Here is a 25,250-nt window from a genome sequence, read left to right as displayed (position 1 = left end):
TCTTTACTCTGTGCTTTACCTATTCATGTGTAGGATTTTGATTTCATTTGAAATGAAAGGCGTAAACCTCAGGACTGAAAACTAATAGAATTTCTGCATTTACCTGCTGATCCATAGCCTTTAGGTTAGATTGTGTGTCAGCGAACAGTCAGCTTGTTGAATGAGGCAATACTTTAAAACTAAAATGAAAAGATTTCTGTTATATGTAGCCTGACACCAGATATGAAGGCAGATTTCTGGTGGCTTATTAGAAATATTTTCCAGTGTGTCTGATAAGTGGGACTGAACAAGCCATATGAAGAGACCTAATCAGATAATGCTGACTTGCAGACTGGAAAAGAGAGAAATGTGTTTTGCCTAAGTGCTTATGTCTTCTCATGGCAAAACTGAAGAGAAAATGGTCAGCCATTGTAGTAAAAGGCTTTGCAGAGAACAGGAAGGAAGCCTGTTATTCTCTTGAGTGTGGCTGTGTCATCCAAGCATGTTTGCTTTTCTATATTAATTTGTCTGTATTACAGAAGGTTTAATATCTATGTACTTGAATGAGATGGAGTCCTGGAGATATCTGGGAATATTAAAAGGTCTGAGAGAACATTAAACTGGATCAACTATTTTTCAATAAGCTGAGATATCTGGGGAGAACTTCAAAAGAACTTAATATGTAATACTGTAAATAGGGCCCCTGTGAAGTATCAAGCATTATATTGTGTTCCACTCCGACTCTTAGGCCATGAACATTCTTGGTGGATATACCTTGGAACACTAGTGATAGTAACAGGATGTACAAATTCTTAATATGATTTGAGGAATGTTCATGATGTTGCATGATGCAGGCGCGATGGACAAAAAAAGAGGGGCTCTAGGAAGGTCTTGCAGATCAGATTATTATCATTTCCAAAGCAAAAGAAGCAAAAGGATTATTTCATTATTTCCAAAACAGGGTATAAAGTGTATCACTGAGACATGATAGATTTAACATAGCTTTTATTCCTATTCTTTTGTCAGTGCAGATTGTATGTATATAATATATCAAATGCAACCTTAGTCGGTATTACAATAACACTGAATGACAAATGAGCAGATTATATTTTTTTGGCCTGGAAACTTTCATTTTTAATCGCTGTTGAAAGAGCCTCTTAGTTTCAAGACTTTTTTACAAGACATTTCAGCTTTTGGTTTTGTACCTTAAAAGTCTCTGCTCAGGGGAAAAGAAATTTAATTTCACACAACCTATACTGCACTTCTCTTTTCCAGGCACATATTGTAATATAAAAGTTATAAATGTATTGGGTGTCTCTACATGTATATTCACATTCGTACATGTCTGCAGTAAACATGCCGTCTGGGGCTTCTGCTTTGTTTTTCTTATTGTGTATTTAGAATGCAAAATCAGATTTATTTTTTGAGGGAAAAATCAATAAATCATTTCAGTTGTCCCACACATTGTATAACTAATTGTAATTAGTATAATGTCTTTGTTGGCAAGGGCTTATCAGGCAAATAGCATAAAGAGGCAAAGAAAAAAAACTCATAAAGAATGATGCTGTTTTGTAAAGCTAATTGCGATGCTATCTCTGCTACTGTGTGTGATTGAACTGTTAATTTTTAATCTGGTATTCCTTCCAGCAATGTAGCTATTAGTGTTACCTGAAGTTCTGTGTAATATAACTAGATAATAGATTTTTGGCACTTCTGAGTTCTACAATTTGATCCCCAAGAGATGTTCCAAAGGTGTCATGTAGCCGAGTCATCCGCATTTTAACAAATGGGCTGTAGTTTCTAGCTGTAATGAATTAGCCTATTTTAACGTGTGTAATGCAAATTATATAGATATGAGTTCAGTTAACTTTGATGCCCAGAACTTTGATACCCAGAGAGAGCAGCAGCAGCTGCCCGCTCTGATGTTCTGCTATCAGATGTGTGCTCGTGCCTGCTGAAGAATTGATTGCCTGCAGAGCTCCATTGGCAACATATCCAGATCTTGGTTGGGGTCCACTGAAGTGATAATGTCACTTAAAGCAAAGTAATATGTAGAGGAGAGTTTTTATATCTTTATTTATTTATAATTTTTTATAAAGTAGAAGACTGCTATCCTGCTTCACGACTATGCTCTAATAACTGGTTCATGGGAAATGTCAAATCATGGTAACCAAATTCTTCATCACATTTGATAATTAGACCCCAACTTAGACTGACAGTGAACTAGCTAAATGGTTAGTCTGATAATTCCTGAGCTTCCTATTCTCAAAAAGCTGGACTGTGAAACACTAAGAAAATAAACTAATTTGCTACTTCAGTTGATGGTAGGGAAGCCATTAGAATTCTCTTTTAGAGCATTTCACTGCAGTTCTAATAAGTTCAGATTATTCTCCCAGCTTCCATTTGTATGATTTCCCTTCTGCAGTCTATTCAATGAAAACAGGGAGAAAATAACCTGGAACAGTCCAATGCTGAAGGAATTGTGCGACGGACTTGAGGATCTGCTCTGACCCGCAGTTCCTCTTCTGATAAGCTTCGCTGTGGCATTGCTCTGCGAGTCTGAATTATTTGCTGTATCATATCTTTCTACAAAGGCCACTGTATGACTGTTTGAGAGAAAAAATGCTCCATTTGTTGTCTGTCCTGCCTATTAAGTCTGTCTGCAGTTGGGGTGCTAGGCTCACTGTAGGTGCTTACATGAGTGGCTGCAGACATCTGGCCTTCGTAAGACCCTAGTTTATAAATGTGATGGGTTTTTGTGAGCAGAAGGGTACAACAAAACAAACAAACTAAAAAACTTACATGTCCCAAGGATGTGGGAGCTGTTTTTTCAAGGCAGAACTTAATTAGATCTCAACCTCCCTGTGTACATTGCAGGTTGGAGAGAAGTGCCCACTGAATTAAAACCTGATCAGTAGATGCTTTCACTGAACCTGTGCCATAGAGTAAAACAAGTGAAAAGGTTTATTCCAGCTCCCTGCCACTCTGAAAGAGAGGAGCTGACTAACCTTTCCCATCTGCTCTTTCTTTTTATGAGATGCGGAGGTACATTAAAGCAGTGGAGGAGAGCTCTCCTATGTAAATAGAACCGGGGAGAAGGAAGCAGAAGTTTCAATAATTCAGAAGTTTGGTTGGAACATGCAGACTCAGCAGGACCCCAACAGTGATGCTAAGTAGTAACCATCACGATAGCTATGTGTGTGTGGGGGTGGTTCATTAAATTGTTGATGAATAAAGAAAAGGCAAGAGAAATATTTTGTTCCTTTTCTACGTTAGCAAAAGAAGTTAATCTGGAGAAAGTTAGAGTAGTAAAAGGGAAGGAAACATCTGTGTTAATTAGTAGTTCATCTTCAAAGCTTGACTGATGGGTTACATTATTCCCTCTTACATTTGAATTAAAATTCAGACCCACACAAGTTCTATTTTCACCTCGTTTTTCACGTTGCAATAATTTGTCTGGATTTAAGATTTCATTTTTGCTAAAATATTTATGTTCCATAATCTAAAGTGAACTTTTTTGGTTTGTACAAATAGTCATGTAGAGAACACTATTCACTCTCTGTAGCTCTGGATGCAATTTCACAGAATGTGGGTTTCTAACACAATAAGTATTGTAGGAAGCTTCTATGGGATAGCACTAAAAGGTCTTTCATTTGTTTTGTTCCACTCTGCTATAGTCAGTGTACAGACTTTAGCATGCATGTTAAATTACACCTTACATATGTACCTTAAATAAAAGGGAGGAAATCTCAGTATTCAACAAGTTTCCTGTGTGAACTAGGGATAAGGCTATGTTCTTTCTCCTAAATACCGGCTTCTTTTGATTATTCGACTTTACATGTCAAAGTACTATCTGTCACACGAGCATGTACAGTGCCTAGCACAGCACAGCGAAGATTCATGGTGCTTCTGTTAGCTATTAATTTCACTGTTAGGTATTAATTTCAAAATATCTGGAAACATGCTTATCAATACCACACTGGGCAGAGATAAATTACTGGTAGAGGGATAAGTACTGTTTATCAGGACCTCATCTGAGTTCTCTTCTGTCGGAGAATATTTTCTCTTCACAAATTAAACTTCCTGTTAATATCGTGTCTGGTCCTTCACAGGCCTTTTCTGGATGAGCACACATCCATTTGGTGAAAAGCCAAGTTCTAAGATCAATATGAAATCTGAAGGGAAAAATGCAACACTGTCTTCCCCTCTGGGTTAAGAGGTGGTAATCAAAATAACATAGTGACTCCAAACTATAGAAAATTGAAAAGGGTATCAGGTGATGTACATCAGTGTGGCTTCTGTCAGCTAAGAATTTCCAGAACTTCTCCTCCTGCAGCTGAACAGGATTAGAAAACAGTCTTATGTTAGCTGTTTTCTCATTTTCACCATAGCACTATAAAAAATACATTTACAATAGCCTCTGTTCTCATCTCAGAGACAGAGCCGTACACTGTGCACCTTTAGACAGTTGTCTCTTCTGTTGTTACTTTCAAAATTTTAAGAAAAATAATAGAAAACATTTTAATGAAAATACAAACTGCTTTTAGCGAAGGGTAGATGAACCTTGTCTTTACAAGGTAAGAGCTAATCAGAAAATTTCTTCTGTATACACCTACAATAGATTTCACTAAAATATGCTGCTAGAAGTAATATGTGCCCTTTAATATCAAAAGAAAAAAGTGGTAAAGCCTACTTAATTAATTCTCTTTGGGGATCCTGGATTAACTGCAGCTCTGTTTAGTTTATATCCTCCCTGGAGAAAAATGTGCAGACCCAAGCTTGAAAGTATTGACTTAAATGTAGGTGTAGGGGGGAAAAAAAAAAAAAAAGAAAAAAGATGGATTTTTTTTTCCTTTCTATTCTGCCCACTTTTGAGTTCTGAATCATTTTTTGTTACAAAAGAAAATCTACATCCTTCTCTTCTCCCTTTATGCTGTGTGAAAATGCTGAACCAATGCCTCTTCCTGAGGGTGGAGTGAATTTTACCCAGGTGATTTTTGAAGAGGCAAATTAGTTTGTAAAAATGGCAATGTCCTAGCCCTCAAGTCTGCTTATGTGAATTTATATTCCCTTCTTTCCAGACATAATTGTGTGGCTGTGGTGGTGGTTAGCACGGTAAAAAATTAAAATTAGGAAAGAAAGAAATATGACTGATCAGTTCTTCTCAGTGATACCTAATACTTCTGTGGGAAGTATTCTCTTCCGATTTAAGCATTCATTCATTCCTTAACTAGGATTCCAAGTGCGAGTGGAGATATGAAGAGTCCTGCTCTTCAGTTTCTCCTTCTGTGCAGCGTCAAGGTTGTTGGTTATCAGGCATAAGCTGCTTGACTTCAGCTCCCAGGTGGCAACTGCAACCAGGGCACTTACAAAAGACATCTTTTACCAATAATCTGAGCACATGAAATGACATGGACTGTACCTCAGACCATAGTTTGTACTTAGGAAAGGAAAATAAAAAAAGATTCAAGAGAAACCAAGAGGATATGTGTTTCTGGAGCCAAGAGGATTAGGAAGGGGAGTGCGAAAGAAAAAGTGGTTGTGATCTGTTTCTACAAGCAACCTAATATTCTCTTGATCCTAAACTTGTTATTTACTGTTCTGTAAGCATTTTGTGTCCAGAGCTTGTGTCTGAAGAGTTAATGTGAGCTGCAAAAGCCCAGCAGTTTTAAGAAATTTAGTTAGCAAATCCTGTTCGGTATAGGGAACGCCCTTCAATATGAAGAGATTAGCACAGGTTTTTCATTGTAAGAATCATCTGCAAAATATATATTGGCCAGGAAGCAGTGTTTACATTACAATTTTTTAGTTTTAATATTTTTCCTGGGTGCTTTGCAGTAAGCTGCACCTCCATGATTACTCTTGATAACAGGATTGAGCTCAGTTGCTCAGGCTTGTGAGGATCCACCACTGCCCAGATCAAATAACTCCTTTCTCTTGTTGCTTGGGTTTACAACTGAGCTGAGATGCATCAAAGTCAGGTCAAGGAATCAGAAATAAGGGAACGACAGAAGCTTTGGTAGCAGAAGTCAATTTCTTTAAGCTGTTTTTCCCTCTCTCCCCGCCTTTGTTCCAGGTTTCTGTGCCTTTATTGAATAGAGCAGAGAAAGAGGAAGGAAATATAAAAACTATGCTTAACATGAGGATTGGAATTATATGCCTAAATTACATACCGAAGCAGATATAGTATTGATTTCAGTAATTGCACTGACACATTCTTCTATATTCCTAACACCATTTTTACATTTCTTGCCAAAAATTGTAAATAGTAAGTCAGATAGCTGAATTTCTTTAAGAAGATGCAGTCAAATACAAAGCCATCATTTTTGTATTCCCTTCTGTGATCATCTGGCAGCGTCCTTTCCTTTCTTCAAGGCTGCTTTGACATTGGACTTTTATAATTTTTGCATCTCTTTTTAAATTAGAGTGGGAGGAGAGATTCTCATGGGCTAGTTCTTGGCCCAGGAGTAGCCTTTTACTGTGAGTTTGTGCCAAGCGCAATGGAAGAGGACTCTCCTCCTCTGTGATCTATCAGTGCAACACTAATTTAGACAGAAAACCTGTATTTCCTGGAGATCAATTGCACGTGTGCAATTTATTTTCAGGGTTCACTGAAAGGATGATCTGCCGAACGCAAACTCAGTGCATGAGTGGGGTGGCAGGAGTGCCTCATGTCCTCTCCCAGGTGCATCTTGTCGAACACAGTCACTGTCGGCATCAAGAACGTGCTCTGCGCTGCTCCCGGTGCCTTCCACTTGTTTAAGCTTTGCATAAAACCATGTATGCTGCATAATAACACCTGTCCTCACATAAACAATTAACTTTTCTGAATGACCTGAAGCACCGTGTGGGGCTTTGAATGTGTGAAACAGGCTGCTGGCTGCTAGAGGGGCATGGGTGTTCACTGCTGGCTGTCCTGTATCGCTGTGGAATGCAAGACAGGCACACGCGTGCATGTACACACGCACCAGAGAGGGAATGATTATGATAAACAACTGCCTTTAGGGTATCTCTATAGTGCAGAAATAGCAAAGATTTTTACCAGATGAAATCGATTCTCTGTGCTTGTGTCTTATTCATGGCTCTTCTTACGCTTTTTTTCTGCAGAAAGAATATAATGAAATTATTAGCAACAAAGTACTGGGTTTTGCAGAAAACAGAATTAAATCTAGCCTAGTTCTTCAGCATTTTGCATCTTATCTCTCTCTTGTACCAGATATACTTCCTTTTTTTCCTCCCTGGAAAACAGATTTCTGGCATGAGAAGTAAATATCCTCCTGAAAGGAGAGGTGCAAAGGGAGTGCACAGGCTTTGTCTTTTCCTCAGAGATGGGGGCATTTTTGTCAACTTGCACTAGTCTCTCATTTATAAATCTACCTTTGATGTGGAGAGGAAGGTATAACCCAAACCTGTGACTTGCCGAACATAGGTGTTTAACTTGGAAAGCAAAAAGAGCTGTTCAGCAGCTAAATTTAGAGATGTTCCTTTAGAGAAAAAAAGAAATCTCAGTCAATATAAGTAGAATGGTAGAGCTAATCTGACTGGTTTTGGAATTGCTGGATCACCAATTTGTGCTAACAGATACATTCATGAGGGTCAGAGATGAGGTTGATACGGGATGAGTGGCACAGAACCATGCAAAACTTGAATACATTGACATCTCCCCAAAGGTGGAGGGATCTTGGTGCACTACAGGTGCAAAGCCAAAAGTACCAAGGACAAGTACCAAGCTAACATTGATGTAGTTCTTTAAAATCATTCTGTTCATTTCCTAGTGTTTTTACAAGTCTTTTAGCACATTGGAGGGACCTCTGATGTTATGAAGTCCCCGTGGATCACAGAACTTGCAGTTTGGTTAGACCAATACCCTTATTTATATTTATTTATTTATTAAGCAAGGGATCAGTCAAGCTGCAGTTGTTTGCATAGCAACCTTTTTTTTTTTTTTTTTTTTTTTTAATTTTACTACTGAAGTCCCTACTGGAAATTACGGTACACTGAACCATAAAACCAGAATTGATTGTGCATATAAAAAATCATGGAATGAATGAATGAAGAAAATAGCTTCCTGAAATTTTATATTAAAATCAGAACTCAAGTGGCAACAAAACATTTACCCAATGTGAACTCACCTGCCTTTGATCATTTAAAAAAAAAAAAAAAAGGATGCACCTCTTTTCCCTTCATGAGAGAAGGAATCAATTTTTCCTTTGTTCAGCCTACATCACAGCATAGTTAGAGATGTCGAAGAAGATGAATTTTGATCTCCAAAACTTTCATAGGGAGCATTCTCTATTTCATCTACTTTTATCAATTTCACATGGCTTTCGTGGAATAATGGAAAGTTAAGGCAAAAGAACCCAGACTAATAGGTTTTATTTTTAAATAATCAGAATGAATGTAAGGTATTCTATATCACGCATTGCAATTACAGCAATTCTAGACATGTTTTTTACCATTTACTTCTAAAATAGGGAGGGAAATCTCCTCTTTAAGGCATTGTGAGGAAGTGTAGTCATTTTTTTCTACTGGGGTTTATAGAAAGAAGCACTAAAATGCAAATTCAATGTTTTGAAACTTGAAAATTCAAATAACTTTTAATCTTTGATCTTATTTTTAATATTCTGAGATGAAATAATGACATTATAAGCATATAAAACTTCACTTCTCTGTGAAGAAGCTTGCAAAATAAGCAAGCATATACTTTGTTTCAAGCACATAATTAAATTGATTCCATTGATCTATTCATGTGTTTAATGGCAAGTATATACCCATGCACTTTTCTGAAATTCTGAATGATGCTTAGCAGAATGAATTATATTCCAGTAGTTCACATTTCTTTAAGAACCCATATAACAGAGGAAGTAGTACACAAAATAAGCTTTCATTTTCGTGATGAACAAAGTAACTTCTGGTGAACCTTTCCTTTTTATTGCTGAAGCCAGCTGTAGCTCATGACTTGAAAGCAAAGCCATGTCCTTTTTAAATATGTTTTTTGAAAAATACTGCATTATTTTCTCTTGAGTTGTTGAGACAATTTCCTGACTAGATCTGGTATCCCATTAATTTTGAGGCATAAGAAAACATCACTCTGAGCCATAGGGAACAATTTTGGATTTGCTGTCTATGCATATATCTCAATAGATCTACCTTCAGTGTTTTCACAAAGCATGCTTATACTCGTATTGTCCCTATTTTAGAATTAATGTTCTCCTTTCCTCCTATTTGTACAAAAGCATAGGCTTATGCTACACGTAAATGGCAGATTATTTTAGTGCATGCAATTTGGAATTTGAATATGATTGGCGTAACAGGAGGAATTCTTCCAAATGAGTCTCAGAAATCCCTTGCCAAAAGCATGTAAAACTCTCCTATAGAGAAAGAAATTGAGTGCACAGTTTTAGCATAATAGCACGAGTGAAGATATTGCCCTGCACTGTAGTTTTATGGGATGATATTTTAAAAGGTGTTCAGAGATTTATGACTTTTTAGGAACAGCTAAAATTGTTTTTGTACTTCTAATATTGCTTTCATTAGAATGTCGAAAGTATGTTTACAATGTCAGATTGAATTCCAAGGTGTTACCAAATCATCCAGTATCCCCACTGTATAACTGTATTCTTTCATATTCCTATATATCTTCAGAAGAAAAAAATGGGAGGAATATTGGTGTTTTGTTTTAAAGTGTATAATCTGTATTCTGTCACGTTTTTCTTCTCCCAGGGAAAGTATCTGGGAACTCACTCTGCTGTTTTTATTTATCCTGCCAGTGTAGTATATAGATGAGAGGACTAAGGTTCAATGGTGTTAAAACAAGACATGAAATATTGATTAATTCTTTTTTTAAAATTCCTTTTTACTCCTGAGTATAGCAAATTTCAGATGCTACTGTCAATATAGTGCTCTCCAATAAAGCTCCATTATTGGAAGGGTCCTGATCTTCACAGTGTTCTTATAACTGGTTATTATGATTCTAAATGGTTAGCTTTACAGGCTCAAGGCTTCTGCTGCTGCAAGAGCAAAAAGCAAGCTAGAAGCAATTCAGCTTTTTAACATGGCAGAATGTTTCTCTGAAATATCATCAGTTGGATTGGGAATTCTCTTTGCTAGATAGCAGGCAAAATACTCTTTGAGGAAATGGAAATCTTAAAGAAGAAGAGATATACCTTTTCACATCTAAGAAGGTGTCAGCTAAAGAGGGACAATTACAATTGGTGTCCACTTTGCCTTTTGTTCCAAAGAGTCATTCTTCAGCACTAAGTTAGCACTCCATTTCTAGCTTCCAGAATGATCCTTTAATCTGCAAAGGCAGATCAGTGGTACTTAGGAGTTTCCCCAGGGTAAAAACTTTCCAGGAAAGGTAGCTATAGAAGTCCACATCCTCTAATGCCTGAAGGAAGCTCATGGACATGGACAAGGAAGAGAAGATGTAACTCAGATTCTTTTTAGTATTATTTTATATAGAAAAACGCTCTGGAGAATGAGGTAGTTGTGACAAACCGTATTTTCCCTAAAAAAAAAAAAAAATTCAATTAGAAAATGCACTGAAAATTCAGTTTTTGCTTGTGAGAGGGTATGGTGACATGCACACAGCTCATATGCTGCTTAAAGTTTAATTTCTGATTAGTTTGATTTCTTGATAAGTTTCTGAATTGCTCATTTTACACACTCTACTAATGTCTATTTTTTATGTGTACAAATAATTTTCTGTATTAAGGGACATGTATTGTTGGACTTCAGATATTTCACATGTTATATTTTCTGTGGACAATTGCTTGAGGTCCCAAGCTGGCAAGAATGAGAGCCTATCTATAAATAATTCAAAGTAATTGTACGGTTTTGACAGATTGTCAAGCTGCCTAATGTCTTTTGTCCCAGGTAATAGATTATATATCTTTGATAAAGTGTTGGTAATTTCTCATTGCAATTTGTTTTGTGTATGTTATATTTTACAGAGTCCAATCAGGTTCATATCTCAGTACGGGCTGGTTTACCTTAATTTTGGCTATGGATGCCTGCTATGGAATTCACGTCTATGGGATGATAAATGACACCTACTGCAAGTAAGATCACAGGAAATTATTTTCATGCCTCTGCAATTCTGATGTCTTGTCAAAATTTCACAATTGATTTTAATATCATAAATCCAAGAAATGGTTCAGGCAGCCAGTTCCCAATGTTTTGAGCTAATGCGACACTCTGTTGTCAGCATATTTAGCCCTGATACAGCATTGGCTCTTGATAAAATAAAAGCATTTACCAAATCTACGAGATGTTATAGGGAACTATTTTTAATCAAAGATCTTTTGCAGTTTCTGAGTTGGCTAGAGATGAATACTTTCATACTCTTTTGGCAAAATGTACTTACTTTTACAGCTAAAACAAATCTATAGAGGAAATACTAATGTATTAGTTCTCTGAATGCCAAGTACACTTGGAAGTGAAAGAAAGTGATTAGCTCGGGATAGTTACCTGAAATTACATTTCACCACCATTGAGCAACCTACCTGAACTTTCTGGGTTATATATGGCTTGTTTTGAGTAGTAGGGGATTTCTAATTAGATAATAAAACAAGACTTGCAAGCTTTATCAGAGTAAACTGACATAAATTCCAACCAAATACTGTTAGTGACCTTACAGTGACACTGGATTAATCCTATTGTCAGAAGTATAACTCTAAACACAATTTTAAAAAGACCAAGTTAAAAACTTTAATCTACAGTATAAAGAAGCAAGCTATAAAATGAGCATATTCCTCAGTCACCAAAGCAGGGAATGCCATAAACAATATGCAATAGCCCTGCAAGTCCGTTTTTCTGTACCCAGACTGGTTCAGGCCTTTCATGTAACCCTTGAGAGGATTCCTCAGCTCCCAGAGTAAATCTTACAGAACCCCTGCCCCATATTCTGTGTCATCCCAGTATGGGATTTGTTCCTTGTGTACCACCAAGAAAGGAACCGAGTCAGATTTTTAAGCACAGCTGTTTAATTAGGGCATTTTAACATTAGAGACTGACTTTTTAGAACTTGCAGATCCCACAGAATGGGTGAATCATCCAGATGGAATGAACATATGTTGTTCTTTGTTTACAAAAACACAGTAGGCACCCTGAGACGAGGGGTGACAGGGCTGATGTTGTCCTCGCAGAGTTCAGCAGAGCTGCCATTACACAGCCCTGATGTAAAATCAGTTAGTGGCATGATCACACTTCAGTCTGTTGACAGCGGAAAAGGATGGGCTGCTTAAAGCTGCAATTCTGACTGCATAACCTCTTCATAATGTATATTATTCAAACTGCCCTATTCAGCCAGCCCAAGAACCAGTTTCAAGAGTTAAGACTATCCAATGAGAAGACACTGCATAGAGATGGAGCGTTATGGACTAAGGGTTGCCCCAGGTTACACAAAATGTACCTATAGGTGTGCAGTATATCTAAGAGCCTGCCCTCAGCTTCTTGCTGAAGGATGAGATCAGTGGATGTCAAGAGGCACACTTAGCTGCATTTTCTGTAGAAAAAATGCATACAAATCTTGCTGTAATGAAAGCCATTTTGCAGTTTGGCAAAGGAGCTCAGGTGCCAACACATGAAAAGAATTTCAGTGAAATCAAATGCAGTGTATGTTAACCTTTTTCTTAGAAATAATACGTAAGTGTAACTTTTTTTTTTTTCCCCCTAGGTCTGAAGGCTTTCGAAAAGTTCCCTACCATTATTATGAGCCAGGAAGAGATGAGTGTGAGGAGTACTTTCTGCATGAAAATGCTCCATATGGAGGCCATAGATTCATCACAGAAAAGAAAGTATTTGCTAAATGGGCCAAGAAGCACACAATAATATTTACGCACCCCAACTGGACAGTGTCTTGATGCTAGTTTTCTTAACTCCCCTTTAATAGCATAATATTACAAAAATGTCTCGGTTTACAATAATTTTGCTTACATCTGACTGGACTTTCTCAGCCTAGGTAATGCTAAACTAAAATCTAGAAGACAAAGAGGGTGATGGTTCAGCTGTTAAGCAAAATTAATCTATCTGTGGAAGCAAGACAAGTTGCTTGTTGTTTCTTAGGGTTTTACTCTACATAATGCACTTTATATTGTAACTGGATACTACAGCAAAACCAGAGCAGTTAGACAGCTGCAATTTCCAGTATATACAGGTGCACATGCACACACAGAGAACAAGGCAGTCCTTTAAAATTTGTCCGTTGACTTAGTTAATTAAAATTAGCATTTGCAGTACTGATAGTACTGCAGTACTACTTAGATTTGCAGTATTAGCAGCAAATTTCCACAAAGGAAATATGAGAAAATATACAGACCTCTTAGGTCTACTTGTCTTGAGCACATATGAGTGAGTACGTTCGGAGAACCACCTAAAGACATGGATACCTCCTGTGAGCATGTATGTATAGGATAGAGTTCCAAATGGGCTGAACATGATTCCTGAATTGCACACAACTGATGGATATGAAAAGTTATGTTTTGGTCAAGGCTCTTGAGTAATTCAAAGTTTATAAAATGCAGCTTCCTTTCAGGCTGGTCAGGCTGCACTGCAGTGGATGATGCGTTTTGTGCTTTTTCAGGCTGTTGTGCCTCAGTGAAGCTGCAGCAGCATGGTACTTAGCACCAGCAATGTTTTGCAGCCCAAATTAAACCTTTGGTTATTACAACTGAACTACTACCTGTGCCCAAGTTAGTGTAAAGCTGTCTCGTGAACATCTCACTCACTGCAGTCATGACTTTGAGTTGCTTAGAGCTCCAAAAACCAAACTCTAAAACTCTAAAAGTTTTGACAGTATTTCCCTTGCAGCCATCATAACTTATTTTACCTCTCCCAGTTTCTCCATCTTTAAAAACAGGGATAGTATCTACCTACCTCACAAAGGAGATGTGAGGATTAATTTAAGTCCATAAAGCACTTTGTTGATGAAAAGAATGCTACACAGCATTTATTCTTAATGCAAAATGGTACTTGTCATATGTTCTTGTCTGTTGGGTATTTGAAGAAAGTGATGGCATGTCCGAATCTGTTGGCAGATTGTTCTGTGTGACCTCTTTCCTACTGAGGATAATCTGTAATACTGAGTTCTCTCAGATTGCACTGCTTCAGATGGAGTTGAAAGAACTCGCCACCTCACAGCCTCATCTGCACCTCGAGAGGCAAGGTCAAGAATTTTAAAGTATGTTTGTCTGTAGTTGAAAAATGTGGTTCCAAGTTTCCTCTCATCAAAGATTTTCAACTGCAGCAGACTCATCTATAATAGGTCCATAAATCAACTAAACATGCGAGGTTTATTTAAACTGTGTTTAAATTACTGCTTAAGATGCTTTAAGTTTAGAATGTGTCCCAAGAATATTTTAACACCTGGAATATCGGATTCAACACTGTAGTAGCCAATACTGTGAAAATTTGAAAGAAGTATGTGTGGAACAAGACACACAGGGTTTACTCACACTACTTAAACATTAACCAACAGGAAACTTTGTATGCTTTTGTAAATCATGAAGAGGAGAAAGGAAAAAGCTATTTTTACGTGTAAGTATTTGTATACGGAATACTTCCTATTGTATATTTGTACATATAGATTTATATTTTATACGTTCATGGCATATATATTCTGTCATCATTGACTTCAACCCTTTAAGGACAGAGAGAAAATTCCCACCCCTGTGTTCTTTCTCTTGCTCACTGGTTTCTTGTTCCTGTTAGTAGGGATGCCAGGGTATCATCTCTTGTCCATTTTATCCATTTTATTTTCTACTGCAAATGCATCTTTCTGCTTTATTTTTAATACAGCTTAAGCTTTCACTGCTTACTCTAGTGCTGTAAGTGTTCGTGAAGAAGCCATGCTTATGATCCCAGACAAATATCTGTCTATCTCTCTCTGTGTATATATTATAAATTTCTTGTGTGACTTGAACCTTCACCTTCCTGTTTGAAAAAGGAGAACAGTAACATTTTGCTGTTCACTGTCTTGACTGACTTTCTTGTAAGGTTTTGAGGCTGATAGTATACTGCCTTGCAAAAGAAGTATCCAGACACTGAAACCTACAGGCACTGCTATTATATACCAATAGGTTTTTGGGGTGTTTTTTTTTTTTTGATGGCTGCTTCTTGTCCCTGGAGTTTAAAAACAGTTATAGGCTAATATAGCACAAGATGAAATCTAGATGGGGGAAGGAGCATGGATGGATGAAGGGCTGTAGTAGCAAGAGACAGTGAGCTAGATTTATTGCTATATCCATATGCATCTTTTCAGTTCAGATGGATGGCTGGATAGATGGAAAGCTAATAAAAGAATTGTAATGGAGGATTTGAAGAATGCTAGGCACACAGGGCTAGGAAGATTGTTCCACACACATTGTACAGGGCAGCCCTGGAAAATCTATAGCTCCCTTGTGGGAAGAGAAGCCGAAAGGGAGAACATCAGTCGAGTTGACTTGTATTTAGAAAGTCTTTGGGGTAAAAGAAAGCTACTATGAAAGTGCAGTTGGGCTGGACAGACTTATGTGAATAGTACTTTTCCCCGGTAAGCAAGAGTTGTGTTCACATGCAAGGCAGTTTTTAGGTCTGATAAAATTTTTACAATAGTTAAGACTTGTCAAATGATGATAAATCGGTTGTAAAATATGTTTCATTCTTAAAATAAAGCATGCATAAACGCAAATCTCTAAAAGCATAATACTGATTAAACTAAAACATAATTCTAAAAGAGAAATGAGGGAGAACATACAAGTCCCCGTGAGTCAGATTGTATTTTACAAGGCATAGGCCTAAATTTGCAATGTAGTCCACATTCTGTTGTAAGATGTTACTGTTCTGTCTTTAACCAATTTTGACTTGAGTGTTCTATCTAGTATTACTGTAGAAGAATACGTTTCCTTATTGGCAATATGTGTGTGTTCTTTTATACTAAGTACTAAAGCCCTTGCTTACTAAATAATTTAACTGTGCAGTTCAGTTCTTTCTGTTCACATACTGATGTGCCTTTACATCCCTTTGAAGTTAGGCGAGTGTTTTTGTGCTCTACAGGATCCAAATGTATGAGTTACGGAAGACAAAACTTCATTTACACAGTTAGTGTGTGCTGCTTCATGGTCTGGGTTTGGTTTGCCATTCAGACGGGCTATAGGTTGAATTGAAGCTCCTGTGCAGTGTGCATGCCCTAATTTCCCCTATGTGAAAGCTGTCTTATGGGGCGACCTTGCATGCACTTTTGTCTTGCTCCATAATAGAATTGGGAAGCAGCTGAGAGCTGGGATGAGCATCCAGCCCTGCATAGTAGGAAACACTTGCCCATACCATGTATTAAAGTAGCCTCTGTCTGCTAAACATTTCTTCCCTCAGAATTCCTTCCCCCACCTCGTAATGATTTAAAATGAACAAGAAACCATTTTTCTAACACAAAAATGAGCAGAAGCTCCTGCAGTTGTTTGTGCAATGCATGCACGCTGTATAGGACCATACTCCAGTAACGGCTAGCTAAGAAAAATACAGCTCTTAGGGCAGCTAAATGTACAGCAGAATCGCGACCGTCATTAGAGTGCTGTTGTCACAGAGCAAACATGAAAGTGTCGCCTCTTGCCTTGAGAAGAGCTTGGGTCTGTGGTGAGAGCAGAGCCGCATTTAGAAACGTTGCAGCAGGCTTCAGTCACACCGGAGTAAGTGAACGTTAGTTTCCTGATTTAAACGAGCCTGTCTTTAGCATAAACTAAAACATATTTGCATGATCATTATTATATGAGTAAGGAACTGTGACCACTGTTAGAGATTATTCTATAAAAAAATGAGTTTTTGGAATCTGCTAAAAATCAGACCTGCAGTACTGAGGAAAGAATTGCAGAGTGTGGCTGTGGGGTTAGAGACCTTGATGATCACCTTCTGAGAGCAGTTAAGACATCAGCTGAGAAACAGTTATTAATTCTTTAAGAGGAAGCCTACTACAGTTTACCTGAATGTAATCAGATCCTAATTGCTTATTCATTCAAGCAGCCCTATTTTAATCAACTACTCGTGTATAAAACAAGCAGGGAGTTTACCTGAGGATTTCAAAATAAGTCTTCACATTGCTGCTAACAGAGGAATACTCACAAATATATATATATATATATATATTTTTTGCTATGAATCAGCCAAGTAGTCACTGGATATTTTCTTTATCAGCAAAAAAAAAAAAGTAAATTTAATATATATTACATTTATTTCTCATTTCCCCTCCCCCAAAGAAAAAAGATTTAAAAATAGTAGAACCTGTTCTAGAAAGAAATCTGACTTTTTGATTAGTTAATTAGTAATTCACAGCTAATTACTGAGTAATTACAAAGGCTTCTAACAGAAAGGAGAAAAGATTCTATGTATCCTGTTCTGTGTATCTAAGGAAATTCCGATCCCATCTGGGAGGCTTTACCTGCCATCTGAACATATCAGGTACATCAATAAATGGGAAAGATTGAGCAAGAGCTCTGCTGAGGAGTAGGTGTTGTTGCAACATCTTAAAAAATGCTCCTAAAATGTGTTAGGAAGGTGCAGTCAAAATACTTTTCCAAAATACTTTTTCTTCAAATGCTATTAGTTCCTATGTAAAACTATTGCTTTACTCTTTCCAGTGGAAATTGCCGCCAATGGAGGAAAAAAAAAAAAGCCTATAACAGAAAAAGGCAGAGGCAAATTCTGTGTTGTCAAAGATTTTTACATAGCCACTTCCAGGGATAAAGGCAATGTGATATTGCCTGACTGATCTTTTGAATGCTTGCTGGTCTGGGACTCCCTGAAAAAATCACTTTGGTAAGTTCAGGTCATGAGTACAGCACCTTCCCTTTCATTACCTTTGCACTCCTTGTATTAAGGTAAGCAGTGTTTGGTATGAGAAGCACCACATATGTGTAGCATGTTGTATAGTTAATAATAATGTAAATGGGATCCCATCGGGCTCTCAGCGGGGGTGACACATCCAGTGCTCAGTCACCTGCTAGAGGGATGGACAGGAGCAGGACCTTGTGCAAGGGTAGCAGGCACAGGTGCTCCTAAGCACATGACATGTCCAGGTAGGTCAAATAAATAAATAATCACTCATTAGTTATAACTAACTGGCTGGTACCCTTAGCAAGTAAAAAATCAGAAGTGCTTTACATATTGATGCTTGTATTTCTATGCCTTTTTTTTTTTTTTCTGTATCTCAGAAATAACATATGCCTTTAATGGTGGTAAAACAAGTCTGGGCTTGATGCTGTTGAACCTTAGGGTACCCACAAGAGTGAAACTCAGTTTCCATGCCAAAGGACCATACAGGAGCTGTCTGTGGCATTGCTTTGTATAGTGTACAACTGTCATGTATTTACTAAAAAAAAAAAAAAAAAGGCCTTTTTTTTTTTTCCAGACTTGGCATAGTTAGTTCTTTTGAACAGAAACTGTTTCATTTTCAGCAGATGCATCTCATTTTGTTCCTTGTTTCCTGGGAAGATGCAGAGATATGTGACTTATCTATGGGGGAGTGAAGAATGAGATGATGAATAAATAGCCAGCCACCGGATTCATACATTTTTTTCCTGGCTATTGCAGTGATGTGTGTACTTTTTTTCCTGGCTATGCAGTGATGACGCAGGGAGAAGCAAGTTTTCTGTGAACTTTTATTGTATAATCCACAGAACTCTTATGTTCTGGATTGGAGCCTCCCAAACAAAATCTTCAGAAAGGGTCTGAATGTCCCCACTAGTGAGGCATGTGCTCTGTCTGACTTGGTCTGCGTGATGTCTGTCCCATCCTGACCTTTCCTGGGGCACTGTCTCACTCGGGTGCTGAGCCCAGATTCTTTGAATGGAATGGGAAAGATGACACTGGATTTTGCTATTGTTTGTAAGACTCAAAGAGTCACCATTTATGGGTGTCTTAAACAGCTGGTTTTGCATCCCTTTTTGTTCTTCTTTTTTTTCTTATGACTTGCTGCTGTTTCTGTGACCTCTTCCAGACTTGCAGCTCTCAGCATTAGCCACTGCTGTTCTGATTTACTGGCCGTAAAGAGACTGTAAACTTGAACCAATGCATGTTCTTACCATGTATTATGCATGATAGCATGTTATATATTTTATCCTCACACTGTAATAAAAAATGGAAGTTGTGTGTAGACTTAGTTTAAGCAGAGGAAATAGTGGTCCTGTTTTTCTCTCTCATATCATGTAATGTTGAAGAGTGCTTTGCTGAACTTCTGTGAGTGCCATTAGCAGTCAGCAGGATATAAACTCCAGAAACCAGTCATGAAAATATTTACTAAACTTATCATTTTTCGCTTGAATATCTGAAATAGTTAAACTTGCCTTTGTGAAACTACTCCAGAGTTTACAATTACATTTCTGTGTTCTTTTCTATGGGAGGCTCATATCTGGTTGTAACCTTGGGAATAACGTCAAGATATAGCCAGAACAGCACACCAATTTTTAGCATCCTTAGGAATTTCTTCTTTTTAAATGGAATTCCACATGTACCAGGGCAGCTAAGGTGTCAGTTATTTTTTCATGGTTTTGCTTCTGGAAATAATATTTCTGTGGATATCTGGAGAAAAAAAATCTGTGTGCTCACTGCTCTTGGCTGTTCCTCTATCCTGTCCTCACACATAGACACATGCATATGTTTGCAGACAGCAAAAGTATGGGAAAAGTAGACACTCTTTTTAAAGATGGTGGCATGCTGGAACTAAGAACGTTAATCTCTTTTACAAGGTAAATATAAAGCTTGTGTAATACTTGTTGATTCATGTTTGTTCCGTATGTTTTCAAAGCTAAGGTCTACATTTGTGACAAAAGAGCATAACTAGATCTGATCTGTAGCCTGAAACTGTTGGTGCTAAGAATGTGATATCCACCCTGTACCCATCCTGTAGTCTGCTCTAAACTCCTGTGCAAATGCACTCCAAGTGAACCACTATAATATGCTACCTTATGGGAAAGTGTAATTCCCATGAGCCTAACTTTGGCTAAATAGAAGTCCAATGCTTTATTTTTTTTCTCGGTAGACTTTTTCTGGGTTCCTTCTTTCCGTAGTTTTCTGCAATTTCTGAGATCTGATCCCCGCTTGTCAGATCACATGTATTGAGGACTCCTGACTCCTCCTGAAGTTAGCATCCAAATGTGCTCTCTAAGTCAGGAATGTGGTATAGGACAGTGTAATTCAGCAAGGGTATCTAGGATGGAAAGTGCCTAGTTTGATGCACTAGTACATCAAACAGTTAATTATGACTAGGCTTGTGCATGTGCTTTTATCATGAACCTGCTTGCTAATGCATCTACTGTTTTCATATACAGCATCACACATAATAACTCCTTCCAATGTTTTTCCGGGATATTTTATTCTTGTGGCCTTCCAATTATATCTGTATGTGTGTGCGTATGTGCACGTATATACAGCGTACAAGCATTCTTCTGTTTTTATGCAGTTGCTAGTATATGCTGCTCCCGATATGAGCTGATTTATTACATGTATGCCTTGGTTTGCTTTTTTGTTGTGTGGGCTAGTATATTCACTTTATTCATTTTAAATATCACTGTAGAGTTAGAAAACTTTCATACTATTTATACTTATTTTAGATGTTTTGCTATGTGTTTTTCCTGCTATTAGGTTTTGCTCTATTTGGAGAATGTGCTTCTATGTACTTGCAAGATTGTGCCTGGGATATTTTAAAATATGAATAAATATATACAATTTTCCAATCTCTGATGAATATTTTTATCATATATCTGACATAATTTATGTATAATTTTGTGCTACACCACTTCTAGTTTTATTTATGTATATAAACCACTATAATCACATATGACAGTTCACTAAACTCAAAGAAACCAAGATTCCTGTTCTAGAAATTATTATATCTGCTTTCAGACAAACATGAACTATGCCTAAATTATTTCTTAATGGTCACCAAAAAAAAAAAAAAATAAGGCACTTAAACTCAATGATACTGGAAATGTTTATCATACATAAAACTTAAAATTATAGCAACTCATTTTTTCATACGTGTATAAAAATACAGAAACACATTTCAATAAACTGAGATTTTTAAGAAAAGGTACATTGAATCCCATCCATAAAGTGCATATCTTTCAGCTACTGCTGCTCAGGGCATAGCATTTTTGGAAGTAAGAGTCACTGAAATGCTGCCAAGTGGACATTAAGCACATGGCTGAGATCTCAAAAAGGAGAGGTCTTTGAGAAAGATCATATGTAATAGAAAGATGGGAATCTCTACTAGCAGCTATAATGTTGACATGAGCATGCGGGGTACCTGTGAAATATATCATGAAGTTTCTTAGCACCCTGTGGTGCTAAGAAAGGAAAGGATCCAGATAGCCCTGTTTGCCTCCAAATGCCCTATTTTATTGCTCGCCTAAGACAACCATTATAAAGTAGCAGGCCGCAATGTACAAATCTGAATTTGTTCTGTGTTGAATATGTGCTGAATTAAGACCAAGTAGGTTAGTGAAAGGCCTGGACATTCCAGGTGTGCTTATCAGCACCATCACGCATAAGACAGCAACCATAACCAGCTAAATTTGGGCCATATTTTGATACTCAGATTCAATCCTAAGAGAGGATTGAAAAGCACAGCAGAAAAAAGATTTATTTCCTTTACAAGCTGTGCCATTTTGTGAGCCACCTCACTGAGGGGAAGGAGGCAAGACTAAAACTAGATAAAAGAAAGAATTGCCATTCATGTGTTCAGCTTATGAGAGTCCTTCAAATTTGATATTCTGCCAAGGGGCTTGTTAAGAATTTGTGTGTTATTTTTCAGACATACTCTCTGAATATACCATAATGCTCCCTTCAGAATCATTACAGCGAACTGTGAATGCATACTAATAACATGCTGTGATATGGATTCATTTCATCCTTTTGCCAGGCAGGACAGCCAGTTTAGTATGTTAGTTTTGATCTACATTTATACTTAGTAATAGTGGCATAGAATGTGAGTGTGAATGTACTCAATGATTTGTCATAGAACCAGAAGCTCTGTTAGAAAAATTTAATTATCGACATTAGATCTTTTCAAACATTTAGAGAATACTCAATCCAGCTCCCTGAAGATTTTGTACTTGTGGTTTTACATTTAGATTTCACTCTGTTAACTTACCCCAGATCATCCAACAATTCCAGAAAAACCAGTCTCAGTGATCTTTTCTTTTTAGTAACTTCTCCCTCACTCTACAAGTCTTTGCTTCAAATCATTGATAAAAACATTAACTAGAGTATGTAGAGTACTAGAGCATGTCCAGGAACCTAGTCCTCATAGGTGAATGCCTCATAGGTGATCACTTCCCACTTAAATTCACATTTTTGTAATGCCGGTTAACCAGTTTTAAATTCATTTAACGTTTAAGATGGCAGATTTGCATTATCATGGTTTCTAAACTCAAATGCCATGAATACCACATCAAATGTCAAGTACAATGAAAGTAAAACAGCAGCATTATATTTTCCAACCATCCTGTAGTCACTTATAGAGGAAAAAAAAAAAAAAGCCAGCAAATTAGTTTGACAGTCTGTATTTTCCATATTGCACTTAGATTGGCATATACCATATTTCTCTCCTTTAATTAGTTACTAATTGAGTCCCTTGTCAGCCATTCCATTACTTTGCTCCAGATCAATTTCAGACTGACAGGACTATAATTATCTAGGTCATTAAGTTTATCCTTCTTAAATATTAACACAACATTAGTTTTCTTCCAGCTTTCTGGGAAGCTTCCAGCTTTTGGGAACTTTCCCAATTGTTCCAAGACTTGCCAAAAAACAAAAGCAACTGTACAGATCCTTCAGTCAACTCTTTTAAAGCTCTCAAACGTAAGTGATCTGAAATTTCTTCCACAAATATTTCTGACTTTAATAGCTTCTGCTTAATATCTGCGGTTTTGTTGTATGGAAGACCATCATCTTCCTCACACAGCATCACTATTTATATGTATTTTCTTTAAATACTAGACAGAAATGCTTATTGAACATGTCTTTCTCATTTTCATTATTCTTAACAAATCTCCTGCTTTAATTTGTTGAAGAGCTGGTACTAATTTAAGGTATTTGAAAAATATTGCTCCTCATTGTCTGGCCATAAATTTCTCCTTAGAGCTTTGCTACCCCTACCAGTGGAATTACTTATGTAATTCTTTACTTCTACTCTGTTTTCAATGTGATCAACTTTGCTTCTTCATTCAGTTGATTTACAATTAAATAGAGGCATGAACTGTCTGAGCTAGATTTTTTTAAACATGTATTGCTTTCTCACCTAACTTCAGATATTTAATAAAGTGCTTGTAAGTATTTCCTAATTATTGATCAATTGTTCTCTCTCCCAGCTGATTTTCCTTTGTAATCATTTTTGGTTTTGTTAAACAGCTGCACCATCCATATTACTATTTAGGCTTTACTCTCCTCAAGCATAAGAAGCAATTAAGCTATCATCATGGCCACTAATATTGGGTGCTCTGAGCAAGCTTTGGTTTACTGTGAGACGACGTCTCACATAAAAGTTCCTTTTATTTTCTGAATGGCTTCACTTTTTGGTTTAAGAAATGTTTATATATATGTTTGAAATTCTACAGAGATTTTAGTATAAGCACCACGAAACTTTCAGTGTGTGTGTGTCAGGTAGACTGGAATCTTGCATGACAGTGCAGCCTTGGGCTCCAAACATGAGGGAAGGTGTGAAACAGGCAGTCATCCTGCTCCCTTCTGTGATTTGGTGATTTGTTGCAGACAGCAGTTTCTGTACCATCTTCTGTTTGATCAGTTAGGATATTGATCCATTACATTTAAGATCATTTGCTTTTGAGCTATCAGTGCCTTGAAAACAAACTATGTCTCCTTTACCAGAGTTTCGCTCGTTCTCCCCTACTCTCTATTTGAGCATTCTGAATTAGGCTATAATAATTGATTTTAATATTCCAGTTATGCATTTCTTCACGTCTAGATTCAATAATATCTACTCTGAATTTGTAGATAGCTCATTCTGATTCCTTTCCTTTTTTATCCAGGCTCTTTAGTATTGATTTATAGAAAATCTACAAGTTTACATCCATGATTAACTTTGGCTCTGTCACCTTGATTTCATGCTGAATGAAATCAATTATTTGTTCTTTTGATTCAATTCATCCTTTAGCATGAACTCATGTAACTCTCTCAGCTGATCTTTCCAGGTATACCCTTTCTCCTGATCAGGAAACTGCCCATACTGTGCCATCCTTCTTCAAGCCTCAGAGGACAGACACTCCACGTTCAGAATCTTTTTTTTTCCCCCTCTCCTGTTTTCTTTTATTTATCAGCCAAGAATAGTATCCTAGAGAATCACGGAAACCTTCTTCAGCAATACTTGTCCCTTGACACAGAGTCATCAGTACTTAATGCATGTGCAACAGTGGTCCTCACCTGCTGATACTGGATGTCTATTAAAACTTAAAGATATTGCACCTTCTTATGGAAGATTAAAAAAGACAAGCAACTAGAATTCTCCAATGCATAAGCAAAACACTTTACCAGAGATTTTCTGATTAACTATCTTGACCAAGGAAGAACTATCTGAACTAACAGTCTTTGACAATTTAGGTCCGTCCTCATCTTGGCATGGGAGATAATGTACTGGTTACAACATATCTGGGTAGACTGGAACAGAACTTTGATTACAAAAACAACACTTCCCACACCAATATCTCTTGTGCATTGAGCATCCACAGTGATTGAGCTACAGATGCCTTACCGTGAGGTTTGATGATTTATCCATTTAATACACATGATTAAAATTTAATACACATGATAAACATTATCCTGCATTCTGTTACCAACTTTGACTACTACCTATTTTTATAAAACCTTTATAAAGGTCATTGAGCACTGCTGCTCAAAATAAAGCTAATCAGATCCATTTGGTCCAACCCTTTTTTTTTTTTTTCTCAGCACGTCAAAAAAATCAGATGCTCAGATTATTATTTTGCTGCTCTAGAAGTTGCATTACTTCATCATCTTAGTGATCTGACAGATGAAAGGCACTTTATGTATGGTGATGTCAAACCATACAGTTTAGCGCAAAGTCTTAATGCTCAATACAAAGTCCGATTGCTCCCTTGTCCTACCTATTAATTCTGCAGAACTAGGAAAACAACAAAGTATATGTCCCCTGAACATACTGTAGTGGGACTGAAAATCCTCCAGGATTTGAATTTGCAGGGTAAACCCACATGGTAAGGCACAAGGCCATGCATTGCAAAGACACTTTTGCTGATGCGGCACAATGT

At 37.2% G+C, this 25,250-nt stretch overlaps 1 protein-coding gene across 2 annotated transcripts in view; it reads left to right on the top strand.

The window, feature by feature from the left end:
* ST6GALNAC3 (ST6 N-acetylgalactosaminide alpha-2,6-sialyltransferase 3) overlaps window positions 1-13,281 on the top strand; it is a 102,653-nt gene extending 89,372 nt beyond the window's left edge. For both annotated transcript variants that reach the window (XM_010221239.2, XM_088526093.1), the window contains 2 exons: window positions 10,935-11,042; window positions 12,659-13,281. In XM_010221239.2, the coding sequence (XP_010219541.2) occupies window positions 10,935-11,042; window positions 12,659-12,845 (295 nt within the window). In that variant the 3' untranslated portion in view covers window positions 12,846-13,281. The remainder of the gene's footprint in view (window positions 1-10,934; window positions 11,043-12,658) is intronic.
* Window positions 13,282-25,250: the final 11,969 nt, after the last annotated feature.

This window comes from Tinamus guttatus, unplaced genomic scaffold (genome assembly GCF_059628265.1).
Source record: "Tinamus guttatus ecotype Peru unplaced genomic scaffold, ASM5962826v1 Tinamus_guttatus_pri_ptg000242l, whole genome shotgun sequence".
NCBI classification, from domain to species: Eukaryota; Metazoa; Chordata; class Aves; order Tinamiformes; family Tinamidae; genus Tinamus; species Tinamus guttatus.
The sequence above is the reverse complement of the archived record's forward strand: the minus strand, read 5'-3'. Positions and strand labels throughout refer to the sequence as shown.